An 11,829-nucleotide genomic window follows, 5' to 3' on the forward strand; every position below is an offset into this window, starting at 1 on the left:
CCTCTTTGCATTGCAGTATGTCAGTTGCCATTGCCCGCACATAGGGCACTATGTGAGTGCACCCATGAGATTAAGGTCACCTCTGGCAAGCATATTTCTGTGGTCACCATGAATGGTAAGTTTGGAAAGTCCTGCTTTTTGTTTCGTAGTACCGCAGAAGTTAACAATTGCCATCAAGGCAAAGCTTTTCTCTTGAGAAATATACCAATTGCCAAATGTTAATGCCATATCAAATACTACAGTGAATTAATAAGGGACAGTTGAGTTGGAAAAAGTTGATTCTGTGAAACACGTTTAATGTGTCTCTTTTTTGACAGGACGATATGATGTCTGTTTGCCCTGTAAAGTTTGTCCTACCTGCCTTGTGGAATGGACCCCAGGGGTGAAAGAGCTCCTCAGGTACCGTTACTGGCCAAGCACAACAAACTGCCAGACACTATATAGTTTTGATGTCTTTGAAGCTTTTGCTCACATCAAAGTATCGGCTCCTTCGATGTCAAGGCATGCCTTTTTAAAGCTACTGGAGCACCGTTCTGTTCAGGCTGGAAGGGTAAATCTGCTTGAATCATTGTTACACACAATCAAATTACTGTAATATTGTAATATTTCTTTTCTGTAAACACAATTTTTTTTATGTCATAGCCGGGGAATGTCTGTGCAGATACGTTCCAGAAAAGCTTTTTCGAATATTGTTTTTGCAAGCATACAGAAGAGGTGATGTGTGAAGTAAATCACTTTTATTGTCCAGCATGTCACCCAGACATGTTGGCAGTGTGTTGCGATGGCAATCGCAAACATTATCGCTTCAAAAAATCAAAAGGGTATGTTCATATTATACAGGCATTAATCTCAATATCAAAACCACAGCTGTGGTCTACATCTAGTTGCATGTAGAGTCATGTTTGGTCAGTTAAAAGAGGATTTTTTTTGTGATCAATTTTATTGGACAGGAATGAGGAACCCTCTCTGTACAAGGGGTTATTTCTTGCCAAAGATGAGGAGGTATCAGCCTTTCTCAACAATGTCAGAGGCAGCAGCATGACAAGAGTATGTCAAATATTGCATATTAAGACAGTATATCTACTGCTTATGTTTGAGTGTCTTTTCTGTTTTCTATTTGTTAAGACGAGTGATATCTGACTTTACAGGCAGATAACAGTGGAACATGTGGCGTTTCAAGGTTCAGGGCGAGTAAGGAGACGTCAAAAAAATCATCGTCCAAAATAGATGAAGAGGGGATACAAGTGGCAGTCTGCAGGTATGTGGGTAGATCAGAAGTGTGCAATTGTACAGATGCCATTTGTTACACGCTGTGGAAACTCATTTGTGGATAAATGTATCAGAGTCATGTTAAATTTCCTTATGGGAAGGAAAGTAAATCCCCTTAACAGATTTTTTTCCCTAGAAGATTGTTTTAAATATCAGTTAGTCACATATGTAGAGATTGATGGGGAAATGTCTGTGTGTGTGTGTGTGTGAGAGAGAGAGAGAGAGAGAGAGAGAGAGGGAGACTGAGAGAGACTGAGAGGCTTTGAATAGAGGGTTTTGATTAGCTTTGTTTTCCACAGGTCTTATTGTGTAAATTGATCATTAACCATATTGTCCTCTTGTGTATCAGACACGGGATATTGCTGCGAGGACTGAACCACTACCGGGGCGAGGTCTTCGCCTACCCAATGTTTTTACAGAGGGAATTGTCAGAGAGGGCCAATGTCACTTTCTTCTGCATGGATGTTGTCTGCAGGTAATTTTTATCTGTCATATTGAAACTCGGTCAACCTACTGTACATTAAGTGTCAAGTGCCTGCTTTTTTTTTCAGTTGTTTTATATTGATGGCCAGGCAAAGTGTTGGTTAATGCCTACTAATGCTGTGCTTCTTTTTAGGTACTGGCCATACCTAAGCAAAGTGACTGAAGAATCATCAGATCTTCAACCGCTGATGGAAATGAGGCCATTTCTCAGTGTGATGCATGCCAAAGCTCATACAGCAAAATGCGAGGTACCTCAAATTACTGAAATTCAGATGCAACAGTAGCCAGCAGGCAGCTAATGCGAAAAGCCGAGCAATGATTGTTTTTTATTATTTTAATCTGGTATTAGTGGCAATATACTAAATTGTAAGTCTTTGATTATGATATCTTGTGTAGTATATTATGCAGATAAAATATGACACCTTTAATGTGAAAATGATTTTAATGTGCACATAATCCATGATTGCATAACATTAGATTTTTAAAGTTATGGTATGAAATTAATCCAACACTATGTTGCAGGTGAGATGGGGCGGCAGGAATCAGGATGGAGCAGGGAACACTGTTGGAGAGGAAGTTGAGCAAGTATGTTATCACCGACATTATTGTAACTATGTAGATATAGGAGACTTCACTGATACATTTATGTGTGAGACAAGCAGAGTGTGAAGGATAATGCACATCAGGGTATCAAACAAAGATCTATGCTTGCTCGAATGACCATCAGAGCACAACACACATTATCTCACAAGTGCAACACACATTATGTCTCCTCTGAGTAAAAAGTGAGTAGTGGTGGTGTCTGCATGATACATCACTATTTCAAGTTATGTTCCCTCTGAGCTGCACTATTTAATTATATACACACTTTTGATCCTGTTAGGGAAATTCAGTCTCTGCATTTAACCTATCCGTGAATTAGAGACGCACATACACAGCACACAGTGAGGTCACACACACTAACTCCTTACCACTAGAGCAGTGGGCAGTCAGCTGATGCGGCGCCCGGGGAGCAGTGGAGGGTTTGGTGCCTTGCTTAAGGGCACCTTAGCCGTGGATGTGGACAGGACAGCGATTTTCAACAACTTTCCCCACCCACTTTCACTTTCCACACAACCACCCTCCTCCTGGTCGGCATTCGAACGAGACACACGCCCAAGGCCCTAACCAGTAGGCCATGGTAGACTTTTTCCAACCTACCAGTAGGACCCCATTTGACACACCAGGCTGGTGACAGTGCAAAATCATCACCCAGTTTCATGGGATTCTATGAAAATGCCGATTGTCACAGCTCTGGCATGTCATTGTGATGTTTTAAAATGTAGACCCAATTGGCAAGACCCAACTTTGAAAAATTGGGCTTGATCTTTCCTATTTTGCTGTCTATGGCTATGGCTGAAAGGGCGTGGTCGCTTTAGTTTCCATGGCATTCTGAGGTGGAGAGCTAGTTGACGATAAGATATTAGTTCAACAATAAGTATGGCTACACGTTCACATTTACATACAGTATGTTTTTGTTTATTTGTTGTTGTTTTTTGGTAATATAAAATAGGAATACATTTAATTTCTGTATTGTTTATCTAGGTAAACAGCTTTCTCTCCAGGGCAGCTCTTGTCACAAAGTACATGACAAAAGCAGGTTGGTATGACACATTACAAACCATACTCTGTGATGAGGTATTTCTGACTTCTAAAATGTAATTTCCTGTTCTCCTTGCACTAAAGTATTTGTTGTGTTAGGTTGTGTCTAACTGCAATGGTCTTTCCCAAGTAAATTGATCCAATCATGCATGCAGATTTATTTTTTTAAACAGGGAGAGAGAATATGCTCACTCAACAGGCCATGGGGTGGAACAGAAAAAAGACAGAGAACCTTCACAAAGTCTTGGCCCGCAGATACATCAAAGTAAGGACATTTCCCAATGGTCCTCTTGCCTGACACAACATACATTTTAACAACAAACAGCAGAGCTGGAGTCCATCCATCTGTAATAAGCTCATTCATTCATTCATTTATAAACTGTAGATGAAGGAATTTCTTGATCCCGGGATTGGCTGAAAGCTTGCATGATATTTTTTTATTTTTGTGTGATTTAAAGATCTCCGAGAGGGCAAAGTTGGAAGCTGCTAGCTTCAGTGATTTCTGCCAGAAGAATGACATCACTGAACAAACAGCACAGCAGTGGGTGGGTGATGTTCAGCAGTGGGCAGTCACAGGTAAATCATGCGTAGCGCTCAGATTTTTCACAAATACAACTGTTAATTACTTTGTTCAAATATGAACTACATAAGGTGATCAGACATTTTTAAATGAAACAATCGTTTAATTGTGTTACCTATTTAGAGCCAGTTAGCACAACAGAACAGGGAGCAACAGAGGATCTCAGGGCTGAGATAGAGAGCATCTTAGTGGCCCTGCTACGCAAGAAGCATGACCTCTATCGTCAGAATGGTTGGTTGACTAATATTCAAATGGCACATTGTAAATGCAAACAAACAAAAACTGTTTTCCTGAAATTTTTCTTATTTCACTTTGCAGATAGCAATCAAACAAGACAAAGAAAAAGAAGAAAAATAAGAGAATTAAAAAAAAAACTGAAACAAAAGATCCTGCTGTACAATGCAATTGCAGAGGATACAATTGACGAGGAGTTGGCCTCCAATTTGACAGAGGACTACATCCTGCCTTGGGAGAGACGTGAGGATGGTATGGTAGTCCTGACATGTTCTCTAAAATGTATGCCTGTCTTTTTTATTTTTTAATAAAAAAAAAAAAAGTATTTTATTGCAATGAAAATCTCTCTCTCTCTCTCTCTCTCTCTCTCTCTCTCTTTCTCTCTCTCTCTCTCTCTCTCTCTATATATATATATATATATATATATATATATATATATATATATCTTTCTCTCTCTCTCTTGTATGTTTGGGTTTATAACTTAATCATCATAAATACTAAATCACTTTTTCCATCAATTCCCTCTACTTAAAGGTCGCTCCTTCAGGTTAAAACGGTCTATTTTTGACCAAATGATGCTAGTTAGACGCCTTGAGGAGGAGCAGAGTATCCTGGTGAAGGAGATGTCTCAGCACATCACGTCTCTTCGTAAGGAGATAAAGGGAGTGGAGAAGCTGAAAGAGAACATCAGAATGGGCTGTAAGTCAAATTTGGAGTTTTTTTTCTCACTAACATATGTATAGTCCCTTTTCTACTGAATGGTATCAGTTCAACTCACCTCAACATGACTCTACTTGGTTTATTTTCAAATTTTTGGTTTCATTTTCCACTGCATAAAAGTACCATTTCATGTAACTGGTTGCTACAGCAACACTGAAGTAAACTATCTTAGCATCACCATTGTGTAAAAGTTGGTAACATCAATCACTACAGCAGAACAAATAAAATCAACAGTATTCTGAATTCATCACAATACAGACATGTTTTTGGGGAGATGGCAATATTTACTCTATCGGCCGTCCTGTCTTGCTAACACTAAGCTGCTGCTGAGGGCCTGCTCAGAACGTTAATATTATGATGCTAGCGATAACAATGACCACAGAGCTATCTACACATCATTGTTGGAACTTCAACAGAGGTGGAACCAAAAGTGCTTGGTACCAGAGTCAAGTGGATCTGGTACCAGTCTGTGGAAAAGAGCCACAAGTTTTGTTTTTTCTATATTAGTCATACCACTCTGCTCCACCCTCACACTTTGTTTGCCCTATCCTCACCTCAACATAGCCCCCCCCCAATTACACACAGACAGTCACAGCTTCTGCAAACCCCCATCCCTCCCCGACTGCACTTTATACCCCCAATTTATGCAAAGTATTCATGGGTTTCAGTCACGTGACTTTTTTGTTGTGGGCGCCATCTTTAGGACCTTTGCGTAGTGATCGGAAAGATGTCGCACACTAAAATAGCACACCTCAATACAGATGAAAAACAACGGTATTTAAATAAAATTGATACTTTAGGATTAGATCCTTATTTACTGCCAAACGAACTGCTGACTCCAGTTAAGTCTAGTAAAAACTTGCCAAATTTGACGTTTGCTGATATTTACATCTACCTCGTCCACAATCCCTCTCCATTCACCGGAGAAGCTCTCAAGGCATTTAAAAGCACTGAAGCCTACCGCTACTTCACCTCAGGATGGGTTAATGATCCCAGAATCTATCATCTGGAGATGAAGAAAATGTTCTTGATAACAGGAAGGGTAAGTGGCACTCTTTTAATTACTCGCTGAACATAAAAGCATAGTTGAAATAAATTGACCGCTCGCAAAGACCCGCCATGTCCGACAAGCTCATTTATTTTTAAAGCACTCACAATATTGTTTCAAAGCATCTTTACAGAAAATGCATATGTACATTACAATTTAGACTGTCCAAGTTATGCATTTCAGAAATGTAGACAAATCACTAATTGTCTACTAATGTAAGGCAGAAACAGTGAGCACAGCATGTGCTGAATATGTATTCAGCCATATGTATAACTAAGGTTACTAATGTAAATATAGATAGCTGTCTAGAATGACGTTATACGTGTTCCAATTGTAAACTACATGTTTTAATTTTGCAAGCTAACCTGTAATTTGCTAATTTTACTTTTATTTAAATTTCCAGGTGAAGCATGTGTGGAGTGCAGAAGAAAACGTGTTGTATTGGCTTAGTTTTTTGATTATTCTTCTCCCCTTAGTTACATGAGTGTCCTTTCAAAATAACCTCCATGAAACTTAACTTCATTAAGTGTTAGTTTACAATAAGTAGTTTAAAATGCCTTTTTCAATAACTTATAACATTCAGTTAAGTTACTATTTGTGAGCCAGGCACAGGGTTTCTGGTAAGAATAAATATTTGCACAGTAGATTACTCATGTGGTTTATAATGTATATGGGATTTTGTATGAATTATTTGATTATTATGAATGATTAACAATAAACAGAATGAGAACACAGAATTTTACTGTCACCTTTTTATTGCAAAAATAAAACAGACTTGTATAAAAACAAACATCAGTTCATATAGTTATGTGTTACACTGGGAACACAATGTTTCTTAGTCTCTATTCTGAGGGCACAACAGATGGGCAAATGTTACACAAAGCACAGCAGACTCTGACCATCTTGTCCAAAGATGTAAGTTCTCCTGGAGTTGTAGTCTGGCAAAGAGAGATGGGTATTGTGCTTTGCAAGATTGTGTACTTGTTCCTCACAAGACCAATGACGCGTTCCACATGGATCCGAACAGCTGCTAGTCCCCTTGTACTTTCAAGTTCACTTGGGTGCAGTTGCTGTTTCCCTTTAGTGAAGGCTGGTAATTTGAGATGAGCACTGTACAAGCTCACAGCATCTCCTATGGTAAACCCTCGATCTGCCAAGACGACATCACCAGGTGACAGGTTTTCCAGGTAGCCGCAGTTTTCAGTGAGGTGCTTATCACTTGTTCGCCCCCCCCAACCAGTAGACACAAATGATATGACTCCCTGTGGTGTTATTGAGATCAAATATTTAACAGTATTATGATGCTTGTACTGTGAATATGTTTGGGCTCGGGCTTTCATGTTCTTAGGCTTCTCAATGAAAATTTCAAAACAATCTATTATGGAAGTACAATTTCTGTATATGCTGTTTTTGAAACACATGGGTAAACTGATTTGAATTTGCTCCTTACTGGGCCACACTATGAATGAAGAAGACAACCTACTGTTCATGACATTTAATGTACTGTTAAAAATTCGGCTTACAGTAGGCTTTGACACATGAAATATATATGTAAAGAAGTGGAGTGGTAAATCCAATCTCATTCTCATTAGAGTCATTAAAAAGCAGTGAAAAGGGGTCAGCCCAGGTCCCCCCTTTAGGAATCCTGACAAGAAGGTGAAGACGACCATCATCTTGGAATAGGATGGAAGTCCAGTTAAGTCCTGGACCATCTCATCATTGTCTTTGAACACCTCCTGCTGGAAAGATAACTTGCTTACCCTGTCCCTAAGCTGATAGACCTCTGCCCTCAGTCTGGTACACTCTTCCGTCAGTTTCTTCACAGTTTCTCGACAGGCTTCATCAGAGCATGCTACACTGCTCTCAGTATGGATAGGGTCTTTACAGTAGCTGTGTTCCCCACTCTGCCCGCACTCAGGAAAGCTGTCACTGTGGTCCATCTCATTGCCAGTATATTTACCATGGGGTAACATTGACACATCACTGGTACAACTTCTCTTCCTTTTGACAGCTTGTGTTTGCTCAAATTTCTTGTAGCAATTGATTTTTCTTTGTCGTTCCTCAGGTGACAGGTAGGCAAACAGACTTGGCACATAATTGGGGTTCAGAGGATTATCACTTTTCGTGCCTGCAGTGGTATAATGAGAGACCAATTAACATTACCTACTCAAAATTAGTGGTAACACTTTATAATAACTGCACGCTATTATTCATTAGTTAAGCATGAGTAAACAGTTAATTCATTAAGCATTAATAGACAAAAAATAGTTTATAAATACGGCTATAAATGCTTTTTCCTTGATTTATAAGCATATCTATAATGTTTAATAATAGTATTTTCATTCTTTGTTAATGATCAATTTATCATTTCTAAATGAAGTATAGGATTATTTACAAACCAGTTATTTAAGAGTTGTCAGTGATTCATAAGATCACTTAGAAAGTTTAAGTAAATGGAGTAAATTCAGGTAGATTTTATGAACACACTAAGTATTACTGTATGTCTCAATAATACGATGTATGAATGTGGATTTAAATACTTTTTTAAGTAATCTTAGACAACTCCATTGACAACTCTTAAATCACTGGTTTATAAATAATGCAATACTTCATTTAGAAATGATAAATTGATCATTAATAAAGTATATAAATACAATTATTAAAGACATTATAGATATGCTTAGAAGAATAAAGCATTTATAGCTGTATTTATAAATAGTTTTTTTATAACTATTAATGACTATTAATGCTTTATATGTGATGAAATAACTATTTACTCATGCCTTAGTTAATTTTTTACCGAATTAGTTAGTCTAAAAGTGGATAAAGTTAACGTTAACATAACGTTAGCAGAGACACAGATGACCTCAGCTATTTTGTCTGGAAATGTAAGCCAGCTACACATTACCTAATTGAATTTTTCTGCAAAGGCTGATTGGTAAGGAACTGGTGCTAATGTTACAACAGTTAACGTTTGCAAACCATGTTGCAAACGCTTCGCTTAGCCATACATTCCTTACCTGAAATAAAGTGCTCACTGCAGAGTCTGGAGTGTTCTGTAGGTGTCCAGTGATCCCTCTTGATAGCAGAAATCCATTTCTGACGACGTTCAGGGTTTTTGGGAATATTGTAAAATTTTAGTTTCTTATCATTTCTTTGTGATTTGCTGTTGTCACAGCTTACAGCACAGCAGATAGACGGCATGTTGGCATTTGCGATTCGGTCCTACAAATGGCGGCCGCGCCACTGTGTGACGTCACATGAAATCTAAGAATAGGCTGTCAAGCACATACAATTTCTATGAATTTCTTACATACAATAACTATGCATATGACAATAAAATGTCCTTGTATTCCGTGTTTAAGTTTTCTTGCAACAATAACCAAAAAATCTAAACAAAACAAAAAACAAGAAATTGAGTAACATGATTCTGTCATATGTGGTTCTACATGCTATAATTTTGGAACAATACTTGTTATTCTTATGTTTATGTATGTTACAGATTTTGGTGACATGTCAGAGGATGCTGCAGCTGGTTGGAAAAGTGTCCTCATGCGGAGGTCCTCTGCACTGGAGAGTTTATGCCAACAAGCTGTGAGCACGTATAGTGCTATAGTTGATGACCTCCAGATACAGGACACAGAATGCAGAACGGACACTTATGACGAATATGACTTTAGTAGTCCAGAGTCAGAAGAAGATTAGAAAGGAGACCACTCTGTTTTGTTTTGTTTTTAAAGGGGTGGTTCGGAATTTTGGACATCGGGGCTCATTTCCAAGTGAGCCTTAGTCTTATTTATCAGTAGAGATATTTTTCAAAGATTTTCTTCCAGTCGTTCAAGTTGCATAGTTCGCCGGTGCTAGGCTAGCGCGAGTCAACGGTAACTGCTAGCCTGCCATTAAAAACAGTTTTACCCACGACACAGTACACCAAAAGCAAATAAATTATAACGCCAGACTGTCGATGTAAATGTCTGTTGAGAGAATAATGTTAGAAATCAAACTACTCTTGCATCTCAATGATCTCATTACATTTACAGGAACTAGTTTCTCAGCAGCGGCGGTATTTTACTTTGCTCCGGTTAGTAGTACTGCGCCGAAAAGTAAACACAGAACAGAAGCGGACTACAGTCGGGGACGTCTAGCTAGCTAGTTTTAGTCTCGGTTGCCTAGGTAACTGAATATCACTCCGCCGCTGCTGTAGACTGTGCTAATAAATACAAGGAACAAAATAACTATTGCAATGCAATGAAAGGGTAATTTGATTTCTAACATTATTCTCTCAACAGACATTTACATCGATAGTCTGGCGTTATAATTTATTTGCTTTTGGTGTACTGTGGAGGGGGAAAACTGTTTTTAATGGCAGGCTAGCAGATACCGTTGACTCGCGCTAGCCTAGCACCGGCGAACTATGCAACTTGAACGAATGGATGAAAACTTTTGAAAACTGTCTCCACTGATAAATAACAATAAGGCTCACTTGGAAATGAGCCCCGATGTCCAAAATTCCGAACCACCCCTTTAAAATCTGTGAACTTTCCATTATCTCTCACCCTTCCTGAATAATAACAACTACCCAGAACATTGCTTGTTCATTCTTCACACATCAGGCAAAAGATACAGAGGCATCACTAGAAGGAACAATATTGGTTGATTGATTAATGATTCAGGGATAGTACCTACCCCAGGTTGCCTGGCCACGCCTTCCTATGCACTTCCGCTCGATTATCATCTCCCTACAGTGCTAGTTTGGATTTGATTCCATTGAGCTGGTTGTCTCCGGTGGCAAGGAGTTGTGAACGCTGAGCTAGAATACTATCAGCCAAGACAAGCTATCAGTCAAGGGCTGATCCTATCTTTTTAAACTTCAACAAGCTCCAGCAAGCAATAATTTATCGCTACCGAATGGCCAGACTCAGGCTAACTTTTATTACCAGGCTAACCCCCAAGCTTTCAGACACGTAAATATGCACTATGATAATTCAATTATCAACATTAGGTGTTGTTAAATGTGAAATTATTTTGCACTGCAACTTCATATACTACAATCATGAGTGTGTACATTAATATCAATGCAATATCTACTAAATGGATTGGCCCTCTGCATGGACTGTTGGACATGGACTGTTTTATGCATTCTGGACTGTGACATTTCAACCTCAACTTTAGCACTTAAAGGACAATATGGAGCTCATTTATGCTCTATTGAATTTTCTTGTGTGTTGGATGTGTGTTGTGGTACATGTGAGCACACAAAGATAGATTTCTTCAACTGTGGAAATGGCTACAATAAACTTGAATGTGAATTTGAAAATGTTGTAAATTATTTGTGATTGTAATTGAAGTGCATAAAGTACATAATTGCCTAGTAGTCTTCATTGAAAATCTACATTTTACAGTATACTGTCACAATATAAAAACTCTTCAGGATGCTGAAGTGGCACTGGTGATATCAAAAGTCAATTATTGTCCATGGGACCTGGTGTCACTTGGCAGTACTTAACATGCTGTGTTGACTTGACAGGTTAGAGCTTTGATAAAAAGCCACGGATCTTGTTTTTCATATATTCAAAACCAATGTATTCAAGCAGAATAGTATTTAAATTAATATGAAAAAAAGTGATCATTTCAGTAAGGGTGGTGATTGGTTCAGAGTTGGAAACGGGACAACAAGATCGTAGCTAGTGTCTGAAAGTATAATTAAGCTGCATGCCAGATGTCCACCAGCACAGTTGTTTTACAGCCTCATATCTCTCATCCCTAGACATTGCTCAATTTACGAGTCGACCAACTCCTCATTGAGTAGGCCTATACCTGCCAGACATCCTCTTTTTTCAGAAAATGGAAAGTA

General features: G+C 38.6%; 1 protein-coding gene across 1 annotated transcript; it reads left to right on the top strand.

Annotated features, from left to right (window-relative positions):
- Window positions 1-953: 953 nt before the first annotated feature.
- Window positions 954-9,736, top strand: LOC143730761 (uncharacterized). Its single transcript, XM_077221346.1, has 12 exons — window positions 954-1,047; window positions 1,149-1,258; window positions 1,619-1,744; window positions 1,886-2,000; window positions 2,275-2,337; window positions 3,337-3,391; window positions 3,567-3,658; window positions 3,852-3,969; window positions 4,097-4,204; window positions 4,292-4,459; window positions 4,742-4,906; window positions 9,478-9,736. Exons 1-12 carry the CDS (start codon window positions 1,039-1,041, stop codon window positions 9,678-9,680), a joined length of 1,332 nt encoding a protein of 443 aa, XP_077077461.1. The 5' UTR covers window positions 954-1,038; the 3' UTR covers window positions 9,681-9,736.
- Window positions 9,737-11,829: the final 2,093 nt, after the last annotated feature.

Source organism: Siphateles boraxobius, unplaced genomic scaffold (assembly GCF_051911475.1).
Source record: "Siphateles boraxobius isolate OS27281-9 unplaced genomic scaffold, OSU_SipBor_1 81, whole genome shotgun sequence".
Lineage (NCBI taxonomy): Eukaryota > Metazoa > Chordata > Actinopteri > Cypriniformes > Leuciscidae > Siphateles > Siphateles boraxobius.

What these genes read in the sequence shown, in the direction of transcription:
- LOC143730761 (XM_077221346.1), top strand. An exon ending in TGCATGGATGTTGTCTGCAG is followed by an intron (nt 1,745 to 1,885) that starts GTAATTTTTATC and finishes GCTTCTTTTTAG; the next exon opens with GTACTGGCCATACCTAAGCA. An exon ending in TGGCCCGCAGATACATCAAA is followed by an intron (nt 3,659 to 3,851) that starts GTAAGGACATTT and finishes TGTGATTTAAAG; the next exon opens with ATCTCCGAGAGGGCAAAGTT.